We start from the raw sequence: 17,230 nt of genomic DNA, 5'->3' as shown, positions 1-17,230 counted from the left end.
GACACGGTCCTAGGCAGGGAGGCGTGTACTCACCAGAAGACGGGCATGTCGGCCACCCCAGAGCTGGGGGGCAGGGAGGCAGCGAAAGAGACAGAAGAGAGAAAAAGATTAGAATCAAACAAAATGGGAAAGAGAGAAGCTGGGAAGAAGAATTGCAGGAGAGAGGGGCCTGGGGGGCATAATCATGAAAAAAACAATACCTGACAGAGAAGAGGCAAACTCTTTATGGTCTCAGGGGAAAATTGAATTAAAGAAAAAAAATTGAGGCACAATTTTATGTAAAAAAAAAATAATGGAAACATCATAAACATTCAGGTGGGGACAAATCCTTTCTAATTACAAAAATAATAAATAATTGTTAAAGAAGTCAGTATGTGACTGATGTCCACCACAGAATAGAATAGTTAGTAATATTATAATACTAGTATTGGCTAATGAGTAAAAGATGACACTGTCCAACACAGACACCAGTCAAATAGTGACGAATATCTCCAAACAACGGATTGAATATCAGTTGTCACGGAAGCAACGGGTTTAACCTTCAAATGAACTGAACGACCAGTTTAGAAAAGTGTCCAAATGAGAAATAAGAAAGGGAATCCAAACTACAGTTACTATGGTTACCACCCATGTGTCACTTACTTGAAGCTGGTCTTGTTCTCAGTCTTGTTGGACACCTGATCTGAGTTCAGCTGGGATGACTGGGAGGAGGGTTCTGACGAGCTGTGAGACAGCACACACATATGCACAGGCACAAACACACACACATACACGCAAAGTTATTGCAAAATGAAGATGTTTGCTCTAAATCTTTGTCAGTTTTCGTCAGAGTTTGGTCACAAACAAAACAATGGTGGAGTTTGTTGTTCTCGCCTCTCCAGGTTCTGAACATCACAATCTCAATCTCAGACTAAACGCCAAATATTCAGCATTCAAAAACAAAAACGGACGGTTTGATGGCAGAAACGAGGTGACTGTTAGTGAAACCAGGACAAGCTTTTACAGGCAGGAAGACACTTGAAAGTCAGATGGTCAGACTTGGAGACATTATCCCGTACTTTGACATTTTAAATCTGTGTAAGGACCATCACATTCTTAAGAGTTTGGAAAGGCTGATTTAAGACATTTTCATACAAATTACGGCCTTATTTTTAGCTTAATGGGTTTAAGACTTTAGGCCGTTAAGACTTTAAGGACCTGCAGGAGTTCTGAGCTCCTTAAGTTCAGACAGAAACATTCCTGCTTTCTAGTCAACGTTCAGGCTTCATCAGAAGCACTGCGGTTAGTTTGGGCAGAGGTGCCGCTTCATCTGAAATAAGACCAATTTCCATGCAGTTGATCTAACGGGACAGACAAACTACTCAACAACAGCCAGATTTTCAAAATAAAACACCCATGTCAAAGGATTTTTACCCTTTGATGACGAAACCTCCATCCCAAAGGGAAAAAACACAAACTCAGTGACTTAAATGCATGAACTTTTTCTGTTATTTAAGTACAACAAAGTGGGGAACGAGAGATATAACTGCAATTTAAAAATAAATAGGACTCCATTAAATCTAATGAGAGTCTGTGCAGACAAATCTCTACAAAAACATCAGGGGAGAATGATGCTGTTATGGAACCAAATGAAGGAACAGAAAATTTTGGAAGCACAGATTTACTGGAGAAACCTCTTGATCTAGTTAAAGGGAAGATTTGTATCAAATCTGAAGTAACTTGACTGAAGCGTTTTTTTCAAGAAGTGTTCAGGAGAAGACGAGGGCATCATTCCTGACTATTAGTTGGGAAAAGTGAAAAGTGGGTTTTCATGCGCAGATGATTCAAATAGAAGTTGTATAAAATTTGAATGTTAGTCAAATTTTCAAGTGCTCAGACCTCCAGGGTCACAAACTCCCAGGGGTCAGAGGTCACCCCTAGGCCTGACAGACCTGCAGGCTGAAGGCTCCTCTGAGATGTAGCTGGTTTTGGAGAAGAGCCTTGATTTCCTGCTGAGACCCAGTGCAGACATGTGGTGACTGAGGAAAGAACGACTCCTGTTGGCGGGAAGACGCCAAAGCAGGGAGGTGAGAGGGTGAGAGAAAGAAACACCAGAATTTAAAGCAGCAATAAGAAGCATCACCAAACAGACCCAAAACCAAAAACCCAGAAAAAGCCCATACAGCAGAGGAGAGTTTCTGTTTTAAAATCCGATTTTGAGAAGACCTTCATCAGATCACATCTCTGAACTTTCTTACACACCAGTTATCAGCAGTGTTTCCATGCAACGGTCTCTTTTTTTCTCTCTTAATGTCACCGGATTTAGTTTTGTCCTGATAAAACACAATTGTTTTCTCCTTCTATTGTGTTTTTATGTGGAAATTTTATTTTCATTTCTCAGTCTTTTGTTATTTGTTTAAACTTCCTGTTTAAACGTCCGGTTTCCCCTCAGGCTTCATCAGAGGTTTTAGGTTTCACATCACAAGACCAGCTCTCAAAGGGAGTCCAGATCACATGGGTCTTATAATGGGGAAATACAGAATAAATTTTATTTCATTATTTTGATAAGAAATAAAAATAATTATCTCTAAGTAAATATGACATCATCTTAAAATTAGTTATTTTCATGTCATTCTCTTCTTGCCAACAGGTTCTTTCATGACATTTTGGATCAGTTTTCTGTGTTTATATGAAGATCAACCAAAATATCTGCTAGCATAGTAATAATTGTCTTTTGTTCCTGAGATGCCCTGTTAATTTTTTGATAAACCTGGCAAAGATAAAAGTAAAAGTTTTGCCATTTTTGCAAATGCGTTGCTATATTAATGCCCCCTCTCCAAAAAAAGGATTATAAAACAAAAATATTTTGCAGGAAGATGAGGGGGATTAGCAAAGTACAAAAACATTTTCATGTTCCTGGAAACTGGGTCAAACTTGCTAAAAATGAATCTAATCTAATTTTCTGCCATATCTGAGGATTCCATTGTATTCTGGGCCTGAACTTCAAACATATCTGCTGACTAAACGATCCAAGTGAAACAGTCTGTCCATCTAAACCATGGCGGTTGTGACCACATTGCCATAGAGACATTATTTTGTCCTCTAACTTCTTGCTGATCACCACCACAGTAAGAGCATGAACACCAATCATTACCCTCCTGCTCAAATACATTATTCTACTTCTAAAAGTTTACAGAGGTATTTTATGGTTACTTTGAAATGTCAGCTTCCCCTCTTCTATCAACAGTCACAAATCTATGTTTACCTACTGTAAACTGTTGTTTAAACATAAGGGTATTGAATTCACTGTTGGCTTCACTGAAATTTTCCTTATAATGTTATATTTCTGGGGAAAAATGGGAATTAGTTATTTGGAAAAAAAAAAAAAAACTAGAAAAGGTTTATAAATCAGGAGCAAATTATTACAAAATGTATGTTTGTCATTTTTGTAAGCACATCAAATATAATAAGAAATCCACCTCCTTACTGCACTGAGAACCTTCTGAGTGTACCGTACCTCACTGACCTCTGTCACTGACCAGGACAGACCCAAGACTGATCAATACAAAATGGAGTCAAGAGCCGTTTGAAATGTTTTTGCAGAAAATGTTGTCCGATCAGAAACCAGTGGACAGACTTAGGTGATCAGTGGGGATTGATTCATCACAGAAGCTTGGACTGACGGTCAGAGTAAGTGGTTCAAATTTGAGGCTCATCTGATGATGCTGAACTTACTGGCTGGATGTTGTCTTCCCTTCTGGCTCAATCAAGTCACTGTTTGTGGACCCGTGGGGGGGTAAAGGAGATGCCCTTTGGGACCCAGAGGGACTAGAGACAGGACTGCCGAGGTCAGAGGTTGAAGGGGATGATGACCGGCTGGCTGGGGAGGAGATGGTGGGGGAAACGGTGGCTAGAGGGGTGGGGGAAACAGAGGGGGAAGAGCCAGCGGAGGAGGACAGCAGGTCGGGGAGATTCTGAGCAGACGTGCGGCGATTCCTGCGATTGTCCTGTTCGTTGGACGATTTCCTGCGCTCTTTACGGAGGTGGGGGGTAGAGTCATCCAGCTCGCCATCCTCATGCTTCAGAGCAGTCTGTGGACACCCTTTGCATCATTATATTTAATAAACCTCCACTCACACCTGCAGAATTGTCCCAGCTCAGTCAGGGCAGCAGCGACCAATGCTAATTCTCACATAGACAATGAAGTCTATAGGCTATCTAATCCAGTCTAATATCAGAAAGTATACAAAAGCATGTTCTAACAAATTACCCATGTTTTGCAGGGTAATTACAATGGGGAAAAGGGCTCCACAGTGTCTGCATCAGTCTTCTTATACTCCTTGACCTTCATCTTCCCTAGTCTTCTGAACATACATAGTACAGAGATGCCAATGACACAACAGCCCTCCGAGCTGCATTACATGTCCTCCCAGTTTGTTCACCTCATCACTCAACAACTCATTAATTGCAACTTCATGTATGTCAGGCTGACCGATTCATGTCTTAGAATAACAAAGAGTCAAAGGCCATTACCTCGTAGATAGAGAACTGGGCCCGCAGGTCGGTCTCCGTCCCCTTGTTGCTCATGTGCTTACGGATTAATGTTTCCATCCCCAGTTGCTCCAGACAGTCAGTCACATCATAGAAGGAGTCTTGGTCAGGCAGGACAGCCAGAGTCTTGAACACACACACACACACACACACACACACACACACACACACACACACACACACACACACACACACACACACACACACACACACACACACACACACACACACACACACACACACACACACACACACACACACACACACACACACACACACACACACACAATATAAACCAATCAATACCACAATATCTATGAAAGGTATAAATGAAAGAAGTCAAGCTATCATACACAACTTCATACACTGATACACTGAAGCCCTACATGTCATTATTGTATTGATAAAGTGGATGGCGCTTTCTTACATACCTTGAGTTTGTTTGCTCATAACTGCGTTAGAATCTATAAAAATGTGGATTTTTTGCAGGCACAAATGAATGTTATAGTGTTTTTATACTAGTTTAACTGGATTACTGCAACTTTTGTGTGAGCAGGTCCTTGTGCCAGGAGTTAGTGTTCATGCATTTAAGGACACTCGGGTTTTTCCTTTGCTTCCAGCAGTCAGCTTAATGTAATTAAAGAGCATCTCTTTCATGAATTTATCTTACGGTACGCATACTTTGCCACTGCACTTCATGTCCACCACAAATTATATGGGTATTTTTATTTTCATTTGCAACTGACTTTTATTGTATAATATGAATGAAATGAAAATAAGAATACATTTCACAGTTTATTTTATCCTTTAATCTCAGTTTTACATCCTCAATTTCTTCATTCATTGTCAATACGACTTATCATGCTCACAGAGCTGAGGTGTGGAAGAGGTCGCTGCTGTTACTGGTTGAGAAGCGGGGTTTGACAGGTCACTTGTAAATCAACTATTTACACCTACAGACAATCTCCAGTGAACCTGCTCACAGATTTTGCACTGTGGAATGAAGATGAGCCTGGAGAGAACCCAGACTTGTGGGGGTGACTGCTCGACCTACATGCCACAAATGATTTTTGATTCATATATGTATCTATTAGCCCATTAGCAAAATCTCTACAAATCATCCACTCCATAATGCTAATTGCGGGGTTATAATACAATTTAAAAACTGATTAATAAAAAAACAAGACACTAAGATAACACTTATTGATCCCCATTGGAGAAATTCGAGAAGAAGACAGAGGATAATTCGAATAAGTTTGAGAAATGAAGCCAGTTCACCTTGTTAATGAGTGTCATGGTGAAGATAAGCAGCTCCGTGTCTGAGCCGTTCCTCTCTTCCAGGACCTCCATGATGTAGGACCATGGTTTTTCCCCTGAAAAACAAAGGAGAAAAACATGAATACAAACATATACACACACACACACAATATATATATATATTTTTTAAACAGACAATACATGTACCTCTCCTGGTGTCCACTTTGTTGACAGCGTTTATCAGCAGAGGACTGTTCGACTCTTTGTATTCCACAAAGACAATGAGCAGTTTCAGAGCTGTTTTTACCACCAGACGAGACTGAGGGCGTATAATATCATATTAACCATCCATCCAATCTTAGTTAAGCTCATCAATGACATTGTTTATAAAAGAGGGGAAACGTCAGTCAACCACTTCAAAAGGTGGGAGATGTTCAATATTTGTCCACCGGGAGGCGACACAGACTCACATCAAGAAAAATCTTGGTCAAGAAGCTTTTGCTGCAACTCTGGAATGTTTTACAGCTTTGTCCGCTATTAATTTTACAGTAAGTGATTCCTCTGATGTTTTTAATTTGTATCCATTCAGATTTTTAATAACTGTGCCATAAAGGTAAAATGTAAATAGTGAGGAAAAATTACAACAAAAGAAAGAAGTTTGGTTTGACCAATTGAAATTATATATTTATATGCTTCAACTGTATTTACATAAAAGTAAAATCAAATGTATTTTTATTTTGCCAAGGACTGTCTAAAAGATACTTCAGGATCCCAAAGGGGTCCCAGCACCAGCCTCTGACAACTGGCTTTGAATGCTAGTTCAGACCGCTACCCACTTCCTGTCTTCTTCTGCGGTGGATAAAATGCTGTCACATGATTCTTTTCCATCCTTCCTTCTTTTTTTCTCTCCATACACTTATCTCATCATTCTTTCAAATTAAAAACCTCCAGCAGCAACTGAACTTTGACAGATAAAAGCCGTCTGCTGCCACGTGGAGATTCTTTAAAGAAACAAACGGTTTCCTCCATCCCATAAAGAACCTACAGTGTAAAATCAGCAGCAGCTGCTGGGACTGACCAGACTTCCTGTCAGCGTATAGAGCCACTCCAGCGTCTCGCTGTGGTCGATCACACCATTCATCCCATCCACGAACAGCATGATCTGACTGAGTGCTGACACACATGCAAACACACATGCATAGATAGAGAGGGAGACACACAAAACACAAGGATCATTGCTGGTTTCCATGGTGGCGTCCAGCTCCTCCAGATCAACCTATAATCTGCAGTGCTGACTCAGCGCTCCTATTTTCTTTCCATCCTCTGTGGCTTCACAGTGCTAGACTCATGACCCACTGGGGGGGGGGGGCAAAGGGGGGGGTCTGAGTACAAGTCACAACCACCCCAACAACCACCCATAGCCCCCATAAAGTATCTACCACAAGTCATTTATGCATGGCTGCAGATCATTTCTTTTGTTCTGCAGGTAACTTGCTTAGTCGCCAAAATCATGGGAAAAATAGTATAACTTTAGTAAATAACTCAAAGTTAAAAATATACTTCATATAACTGAGAAACCTGAAAACAATGATCCCATCAGTGAGTCATCTGACAAGCTTTTAAAGAGATTCATAAAAGGCTTGAAAGTTTTGAAAATGTCAAACAGCGGAATCTCAAATAAATATGAGCATGTAGGAGAAAAGCGGTTTTGTTCTTGTCAACATCCTGCAGGCCTTCGGTTTTTTTTAAAAACAACTGACCGTGTTATTGACCTTTTGAGACTTGCATTAGACAAACATGATCAAATCATAGAACCACCACCAGGGGGAAACACAGTCTCACAGATCTGATTCAATAAGATCTACAGTAATGTTTCAGTTTGCAGCCATGGGGGATAGAGGATGGGGCTGACCTCTCAGGATGTAGTTCTGGTAGTTGTGATCGGCTTCCGCTCCCACTTTAATGAAACATGTCAGACCTTCAGAGGCCACAAACTCTGGCACCAGGTCCTTGTCATCCTGCAGACACAAAACGACCCCCAGCGTGGGCATGACGTATGCATGTCAATGATCCTGGATTGACTTTCCAGGGAAAGATGACATTTCAGACAGATCGGAGGACAAACGTCTTACCTGGAAGAGCTGCTTGAGGGAGAATAGCGAGCGCCGGAGCTCTGGACCCTGGGAGTTATACAACTTCTCTGAAACCCAGAAGAAATGCACAAAGTCAGACCGCTGCCATGGCAACTACGGCAACATCGGCATCACACGTCATAAGACAGAGGATGCTTTTTTCCACCATGAAACTTTTACTCATATTTTATTTCTCTGTTTCAACGTCATTGATCTGCTGATGTAACAAAACATCCTCAAAGACACAAGCCCCCTTTCAGGGGGGAATTCCATATAGACTTAGAAATACTGATGCTATTTTAGCAAATCATTATTTGGGGAAAAAAAAAGATAAATAAATTTTTTTTATAATTACTTTTTTTTCCAAAGTATAGTATAAAAGAAACAAAGATTCAAACGGGACATTCAATTGTTCAAGATCATTTTGATTCGTTTACTACTATTGATTTTAACGTTCTGATGATATACCCGTGGAAGTGTGAAAGTGTCTAGGAGAGGAAGCGGTAGATTTTCTGACTCGATTATTCAACAGGATCTTAGAGAGTGAGAAGATGCCTGAAGAATGGAGACAAAGTGTTATTGAGCCTATTTATAAGAATAAAGGAGATGTGCAGAGTTGCTGCAACTATAGAGGGACAAAATTGATGAGCCATACAATGAAGTTATGGGAAAGAGTAGTGGAAACTAGACTGAGAGCAGAAGTCAGCATTCTTTTAACAGCAGTATGGCATCATGCCTAGAAAGAGTCTTACAGATGCAGTATTTGCGTTGAGAATGCTGATAGAGAAGTACAGAGAAGGCCAGAGGGAGCTGCATTGTCTTTTCATAGACCTACAAAAAGCATATGACAGGGTGCCAAAAGAGGAGCTCTGGTATTGTATGAGGAAGTCTTGAGTGGCAGAGAGGTATGTTAGACTGGTGCAGGACATGTATGCTAGCTGTGAGACAGTGGTACAGTGTGCTGTGGGGGTAACAGAGAAGTTCAAGGTGGAGGTGGGACCAGGGATCAGCTCTGAGCCCCTTCTTTAACAGTCCAGAGCAACAGAGAGTGAAGAAAAGAGGTGAAGAGACGGGTCCAAGCAGGTTGGAATGGGTGGAGAAAAGTGTCGGGGGTACTATGCGATAGAGGACTATCAGTCAGAATGAAAGGAAAGGTGTACAAGATGGTGGTGAGACCAGTGATGCTGTATGGCCTAGAAAGTGTTACAAAGACGAAAAGACAGGAGGCAGAACTAGAGGTTGCAGAGATGAAGATGTTGAGGTTCTCTTTGAGAGTGATCAGGACGGATAGATCAGGAATGAGTCCATCAGAGGAACAGTTCATGTTAGAGGTTTTGGAGAGACGGTCAGAGAAGCCAAATTGAGATGGTTCGGTCATGTACAAAGGAGGGATAGAGAATATATTGGTAGATGGATGCTGGAATTGGAGCTGCCAGGAAAGGGGTCTCAAGGAAGACCAAAGAGAAGATATATGGATGTAGTGAGAGAGGAGGATACAGAGAATAGGGTTAGATGGAGAAAGTTGATTCGCTGTGGCGACCCCTGAAGGGAAAAGCCGAAAGAAGAAGACAGCTATTGATTTTAACAGTGGGCCCTCTGCACACTAAGTCCTATGTGACATCACCATGTGACATAATCCTGTGATGTCCAGTGCCAAACGAGAGAATAATTCTGGCTGCTTTTCCTTGAAATATGACAGACTGCTGGAACAGACCGGGTACAAAACCTATTAGGATGCCAATGGCAGTAAGACCTCATCACCAGCAACTGCATTTAATAATTTCACATTTGACAATTTCACAACTGACAACATGATGATAACATTGGAATGCCTGTTCCTGTATGCTAGCACTTAGAGTAAGCTACTACTGACTGTGCTATGCTAACTAGCCAGTGGTAGCCTGAGGGTCTGGCAGCACAGAGACTAGAAAGATGCGTTTCTTCTTTTCCTAAAAGGGGTCACATCTGTAAAGACCTAGTTTGTTCCTTAAAATCTTCTTCTTCTTCTTCTTCTCCTTTCAGCTTTTCCTTTTAGGAAAATTATTCATAAGTCTTCTCTTTGGTCCTCCACAAGACCTCCTGGCTGGCAGCTCCAATTCCAGGATCCGTCTACCAATATATTCACTAACTGTACATGATTGAACCATCTCATTCTGGCTTCTCTGACCTTCTTTCCAAAACAACTATATGAACCATCCCTCTGATAGACTCATGCCTGATCCCATCCATCTTGGTCACTCCCAAAGAGAACCATAGCACTTTCATCTCTGTGACCTCTCGCTCTGCCTCCTGTCTTTTTGTCATTAGAACTGTTTCAAGGCCATACAGCATTGCTGGTCTCACCACTGTCTTGTACACCTCTCCTTTCATTCTTCATTCATCCCTATCATTGCCGATAGTCTTCTATCACATAGTACCCCCAACACTTTTCCCCACCCATCCCAACCCCCTTCAAATAAATAGCCAATTTCTTCCTCAGATACCGACTGTGACACACAGGCCTCCATAGTCAGGAGCCAGATGGATCAAATCCATTGTCTTGTCTATCCCATGTTTTCATGCTGTTGTGTTATTTCTAGTCTAGTCTCTTGTGTAACGCTGGAACAACAAACCACAGAGTGACACAAAAGTGAGTCTTGGATAATGAATGTCTGTGAAATAAAAGGGCTTCAAAGACACATAAAGCTCCGTCAGTCTTCTAAGACGACTGGTCATTTGCTTCTGCTTCCTGTTTGTTTCTGCTGCGGGTCACAACCTCCTACTCACTGACGACTGATTAACATCTAGCAGTTTGACTCAACAATCAGCCTCAAGCTTCCTGCCTCCTGCCTCCTAAAGAAGCCTGGTGACCTCTGATCCCTGGCGGAGGCCGGCATGCGCCATTTGCCACATTTTTCTGGTCTTTAAATGAATAATTCAATGTGTATTTCCATTGATTTACTGTGGTGCTATAGATAATTTAAAGCACCATAATAAAAGCAGCTGTGTGATGCAAGATTGGACCAAAATCCTGTTTGCTGCATCTTGTTCTTTGTATACCACCAAGAATAAGGGCAGTTTAGGGGGTTACAGAGGTCCAACACATACACGACATACATTTGTAGGACTAGGAGAAAAAGAAAGGGAGAGAGAAGTATTTCTTACTTTCACTAACACTTTACAGTCAACCCTGAATGTTCAATTTTCCATTTCCACTCGGTTTCAGACTATTTTCATCTGTGTTTGAAGAAGGGGAGGCAGAGCCGCCTGGAGAAAGAACAGCAGGAGAAGCTGATAGGACCGAAAGGCATTTTCAATATCGAGTTATTAACTGTTTTGTGCAGACTTTTAAGTCAGAGAAAGGAGGTTAACATCTGCACTGGAAGTCCATATCACCTCAAAAGCAAGCAGGCTCGCATTAACGCCTAGTTGTAGCTCCTTACAGTCAGGCCCAATTCCCTTTTGAATAATTTTTTTGCCATTTGCAAAGAATTAGGAGGAGCATCTCTTCAGGAAGAAGAAACTGTCCTCGTGTGTCTTTCAGTCGAGGCCATCAACATGGACACTAATCATGGCAACACAAATCTATATGTACTATATCCTTTATAGTAGCAGGTTTCAGATGATGGTTCAGCATTGGACATTTGTTGTCATAGCCATAGACAAAGAAGCGCAGATTAGTCACCCTGTAGCAGGATGTTTGCATTCTCTATGTCTGGCTAAAAATTACTGAGGATATCTTCAATATTGAGCTAAAACCTTGTTGTGAGATTTTATAAAAGTTAGCCAAATACAAATCTACATAGAAACACCTGAACTTGACTACTAACTAATGATCTGGTTGTTATTATTATCTAACATCATAATTTTGCAGTCAGAATTTTCCCATTTTTCTTGGTTAAGTTACAGCCCAAATACTTCAAGTAGTAGAGAACACAATGTAAAAAAACAAAACAAAAAAAACCAAACAAACAACTAATAGACTATTTTTTTCCAAGTTCTATCTAGGCAGGTTGGGGGCATCTCTTGTCAGTACTGGGCCACTTACACGTCTTTGAAGGCACCATGATAAAAGATACATAGACTATATGTTGCCTTCCAGATCATTATTTTCATAGGGACAGTGAGCCCATGTCAATCTGCATTCTGTAGCTATTAAAACTGGGGCTTGTAGAACACATCACATACTAGACTGAAAGACATCTCTAACAATGGATATGATCAGTGCTTTATGTTGGGCGAAATATAGTAATAGAGGGCTCCAACCTTTTGAGTGGCTGAAGGCATTAATCATAGAAGAACAGGACAAAAGCTTACTTACAAAACTCCAATAATGTCCTCTGTTCCCAAACGCCTACAGAGAGTTCAAAGAAAAGGTTTGGTGACACAGTGGCCAGCAGGCTTCTGTCACACAACATTTATGCAATATGTTAGAGGCATCAAATTTAGACGAGGTAAAAAATAAATAAATTAAAAAGGCCAATCAAAGTTTCCATTTAGACCTTAAAACAGTGATCCGCCGATTAAAAGGAAAACCATCTCTGTCATAGAGATATTCCATCTGACAATGCTTGACAATAAAACTGATGGAACACATCAGAAATAGCAGCTTAAATTCAGAAGTCATGCATTCAACCCTGGAGAGACATCTCACTGCAACATTCAACACAGTCACATCTGCAATTGATGAGGCTGTTGCCCAGGTGGTGCAAGATAATAAAATTAAAATAATAGAGCTGATGTCCGCAGGTAGCTCATGTCTCTGCATCCTGTCAGCTTGACTATGAATCCACCTCTAGAGATAGCTACCTTATTCTTTTTCTGATTGTCCAAACAATCAGGTGAGTGTGAAGAACGTCATCAGTTCACACATACCGGTGACGACACACATCTCCAAGGTTCCCTGACATACACAAACTAACACACAGGCTGAGCTTGACCCTTAACCACTGAGCGGCTTAGGTAACCATCTTGCAGATACGGTATGGTATTTCATGGGGGAGGTAGTCATCAGTGACAGCCTTTGCCCTACAATCAATCCACAATTTGTCAGTAACAAGTTGTTGACAGAGGGAATGAAGTTAAACAGATAAACTACAGTACAATCAATGGATGTGAAACCAGGGATACTTGGGTTTTTATCAATAACAAGGGTGGCACTGTGTTAACACATTCACATTTAAAGTGTTAAAATCCTGAACTGATAAGAACTGAAGCAGGAAGGACTGATAGGAAGAGTAAGTACAAATTAATATTATTTTAAAACCTTTTGAGATCTTTAAAGGCTGTTAGAGAAACCAGAGGGTCACAAATTGTAATTCATTCATCTCCATCTCAAGGGAGTGGATCATGCTGATCTTTGTCCAGATGTCATACAGAGATGTGTCTGGAACATCCAAAAATGTTTAACTAAAAATAGAAGGATTTATTTCTAGCTTCTGTCATAAAGCTGGATCAGTGACAGCTTTAGCTGAACAATCAGGGACGAAAAGAATCTATCTGGAGTACAGCATCAATGGGAATTTGGACTCACAGTTTGAAAAGCACATATGAGAAGGGTCAGTTATTTATATCAACTAGGAAAAACAACAAGGTCACATTATCCTAGCACAATACTGGTAACTGAACCATGGCAGTAAATAAATTGTGAGTTCCTCTGTTGCCACCCTGGGTCTAATGAAAGCAGAAGCCTCCAATGACCTCACAATCCTTCACCATCCAACATTAGCAGACCTGGAAGGAGTCTGGTTTCTGTCGCCTTTTTGTCGATAACTTTCAGCCGCCGCCATGTCAAAACACTTCAGCTGCTAGCATGCCCCGCTAGAATCTGTGACGTCACCAGGCTCCTCAGAAGATGGACAAACATGGTGTATAAAAAAAAAGGAAAACATTCAGAAAAGCCCTGATCTGACCTGTAACATACACTTATGATTACAACAAACATGCTTTGGTCCTGTTTCTCCTGTTTCTACTAATTTCCATGTCCTTTCCTTCTCCCTGTCTTAGCTATTTCCAAACCATATTTCAATGCAAAATGTCCAGGGATGTAAAGAAGTAGAAACTAAAGAAATAAGTAAAAAAAAAAACAAGCAGGAGCTAATTTACAACAAATGACTACAAGCAGTCATTTGTTGTTGCTATAACTAGCAACAACAAACTCAATTATAAACAACTGGAAATTACAAAAATTACAAATTCAAGAAACAGCCAGAAGTATGTAAGTAAATGAGGCTAAAATAACTACTAGCTAAATTGCTAATATGTGAGCTAAAGCCATGTACAAGCTAAAAGCAGCTAGCAATGGCAAGAGAAAGGAAACAGAAAGAGGCTGGAAATATACCCCAAAAAATAAGAGTTTAAGTAAAGCCTTATACACTCTCCACAAGAAGCAAAAAATGTATTCTTTCACCCAGGGCTGCGGCAACAATAACAAAGGTCTTTCTGGCCAGGACATTTCATACTTCATGAGAGAGCCAACTTTTTAACTCCAGGGTAAGTTCTTATAGGCCCCGCCCACATGCCAACACACGTACTAAGCATTTGAGGAATCAGACAGAAATGACAACAATGCAGCGAAAGCACAGTCACTTAGGGTGACAAAGGCAGAGAGACACAGTCATGTTTGTTGGTTGTCGAGCAGATGCAATAAGGTGTGCAGTGCTAGGATTGATTTTCTCCAGCCACTCTATTTGTTCACACGATTTGGTCTTTGCAAATTTGTGGCGAATGTAGCGCCATCTTTAGAATCACAATAAACGTTATTCGACCCCTAGGGGCAGTTGGGGGGGCACATGGGGTAGCAGCATCAAATTTTGAACATCAGTCAATATATGGGTGATTACACACACACACACACACACAACTACAGAATTGTGCAAATTGTACCATTGGTAAGAGACTGAAGTAAGCTGAGCTCTGCATTTATATAATAACTATACCATGAGAGGCATTACACTTTGCAGGGGGGCTGGTATGGCAATGAGGGGTTTGCAGGGTTGCTGGGAATTGAGGAATTGGACAGGGGACAAAGGTTGCTCTTTTCCTCTTGGTTTTGCAACGGATCCTGTGACCTAAGGGGAGCCACTGGAAAGCTGGGTTTAAGATATAGGACTGGTCTTGGAGGATCTTTTTTGCTTTTTAAGATTTGACTGCCATGGAAGCGGGAGAGAAGTCTGAAGGGGTAGCCAATTATTTTGGAGCAGATCAAGGTGGTGTGCTCCAAGCAATTCCTGTTGTGTGGGTGATGGAATGGAACCAGCAGGAGAAGGAGAAGGTCATTACATTCTCAATGAAGGCGTAATAGAATGTGGTTAGGATTGTGCTGCTAACCTCAAATGACCTTAACTTCCTGAGCAGGTACTGCCACTGGTGACATTTCCTGATGATCTCCTCAGTGTTAGAGAAGAACTTCAGGAGGTGCCCTGGTATCTGTACTCCTTATGTCCTTAATCTTGCTCACATTCAGCTTCAGGCAGGAAGCTTCGCACCAGAGCGCAAAGTCCTGAAGGGCTGAACCATGGTGGAGTGAGGGATCGGCCAACAGGGACAGGAGGACAGTGTTGTCTGCAAACTTTACCAGTTGGCAGTCCTGTTGGGTTGACCTGCAGTAGTCTGTGTAGAGGACAAAGCGCAGAGGAGACAGGATGCAGCCTTGAGGTGAGCCGGTGGAGGTGAAGAGGGTGTCGGAGAGGACATTGTTCACCGGTACCCCCTGGGATCTGTTGGTGAGGAAGCTGATGATCCACTGAATGAGCCGGTGCTTGAGGTGAAAACGGGACAACTGCTTCTCCATCAATACGCATGGTTGCAGGGTGTTAAAGGATGAGGAGAAGTCAGCAAAATGAGCCTGGCTTTGTTATGTTTTTTTTTTTTCCAGGTGTCTGTGTATGGAAGCGGTTAGGATATCTTAGCATCATCCAACCCTCTACCAGCCCTATAAGTTAATTAGAGAGGATCAACCAGGGTTTCAGTCACTCTGGTGATATGAGTTTTTATAATTCTCTCAAAGGCCTTCATCACCAGTGAGGTGAGAGCCACTGGCCTGAGGTGGTTCAAGGCCTTTGGGGTCGCCATTTTTGGGATGGATATCACCGTTGAGTGTTTCCACATCTGGGGCACTGAGGTGCAGGACAGGGAGTTATGGAAAAAAAAAGAGATGGAAAACTCCCCCCAGCTGCTCGGCACAGAGCTTAAGGGTATATCTGCAGATCCCGTCTGTACCAGGCGCTATGGAGACCTGAGTTCTCCTAAGGGCTCTCACCACTTACTCGGAGTCGAAGACCAGGGTGGGGCAGTCCGGTTTACTAAGGTCTCTATCTGGGATTTGTTGTCACTCTCAAAGTGAGTGAAGAAGGAGTTGAGGTCATTAGAGTGATGTTGGGTTACTCCTTGGGATCTTTTGAGACAGGCTCATCTCTTTGCACACCGTTTGGGCTACCTCTTTCCAAGAAAGACTAGACAAGATACACCTTGCTAGATGTATTTTATAGATGTTTATACTTCCTTACCACCTCTGCCAGAGGATCCTCAAAACTGCCTCAGTATCCTCAAAACCATCAATCAATGTAAAATGGGAATGACACTTACGCTTTTCCACATTAACTACTGAAATATAAGTTAGAATAAAGAAATATAAATAATTAAGAGTGACATGAAACAGCCAGAAACTAAACTGTAAGAGACAAACTTCTGATAGAGGTTAAAAAATGTTAAAGCTAAGGTGGAAGATAAAGAAAAGAAACAATCAATAGCAACGGCAAAGGTACAAACAGCTGGGAGCTAAAATTTACAAGGACAAACTTAATGTTTTTAATTGTTAGTGACAATCATTCACCACTTAAAGATCTATCACTCCTTCCAGTAAAACAGACATTTCTGAGTATTTTCCCCGGGAGTCAGTGTTTCCTCTCTGAGAACACATGATTCACTGGCATTGGACTTTGAGCCAAGATGGCGACAGCTGGGTGTTCCAGCAGGATGACGGGCAGCTTAAGTGTTTTATGATGCTGGGTGGCAGATGATCATCTGAAGATGTGAAGCACAACACGGGCCGGATAGGAGAGACACGACCAGCTTGTCTTTCAGAAAAAAACACATTGTCTTTCCCTGCAGTGACACACAAGTCTGCCCTTTTAGCAGCCCCAAATCCAATGACTCTTTTTCACAGACTCCTCAGGATGGACATAATCTAAAAATATATTTTCAAAATGTTTCCCTAACAAACCCATGTTTTTTATCAAGTTCCAGAAGCAGATTACAGTAGGATTTCAAAACAGGTGTGATCACAACATTACTAATCATTAGGAGCCTGGTTTTTGCAGTCATTTTCCAAT

At 41.5% G+C, this 17,230-nt stretch overlaps 1 protein-coding gene across 6 annotated transcripts in view; it reads right to left on the bottom strand.

Annotated features, from left to right (window-relative positions):
* Positions 1 to 17,230, bottom strand: part of fhod1 (formin homology 2 domain containing 1) — a 39,754-nt gene that overhangs the window by 12,081 nt on the left and 10,443 nt on the right. For 2 of the 6 annotated variants that reach the window (XM_086143767.1, XM_086143768.1), the window contains exons 4-13: positions 7,920 to 7,987; positions 7,700 to 7,805; positions 6,866 to 6,960; positions 5,995 to 6,106; positions 5,809 to 5,903; positions 4,513 to 4,656; positions 3,715 to 4,070; positions 1,932 to 2,036; positions 643 to 723; positions 34 to 63 (exon numbers count right to left, since the gene is read on the bottom strand). In XM_086143767.1, coding sequence (XP_085999893.1) covers positions 34 to 63; positions 643 to 723; positions 1,932 to 2,036; positions 3,715 to 4,070; positions 4,513 to 4,656; positions 5,809 to 5,903; positions 5,995 to 6,106; positions 6,866 to 6,960; positions 7,700 to 7,805; positions 7,920 to 7,987 — 1,192 coding nt within the window. The remainder of the gene's footprint in view (positions 1 to 33; positions 64 to 642; positions 724 to 1,931; positions 2,037 to 3,714; positions 4,071 to 4,512; positions 4,657 to 5,808; positions 5,904 to 5,994; positions 6,107 to 6,865; positions 6,961 to 7,699; positions 7,806 to 7,919; positions 7,988 to 17,230) is intronic. The other 4 variants (XM_086143769.1, XM_086143770.1, XM_086143771.1 and 1 more) reach the window with 2 other exon arrangements.

Source organism: Fistularia commersonii, chromosome 3, assembly GCF_037954325.1.
Source record: "Fistularia commersonii isolate RoL2024-O1a breed Wild chromosome 3, RoL_Fcom_v1.0, whole genome shotgun sequence".
Taxonomy (NCBI): domain Eukaryota; kingdom Metazoa; phylum Chordata; class Actinopteri; order Syngnathiformes; family Fistulariidae; genus Fistularia; species Fistularia commersonii.
This window is presented reverse-complemented; position numbering and strand designations above follow the sequence as displayed.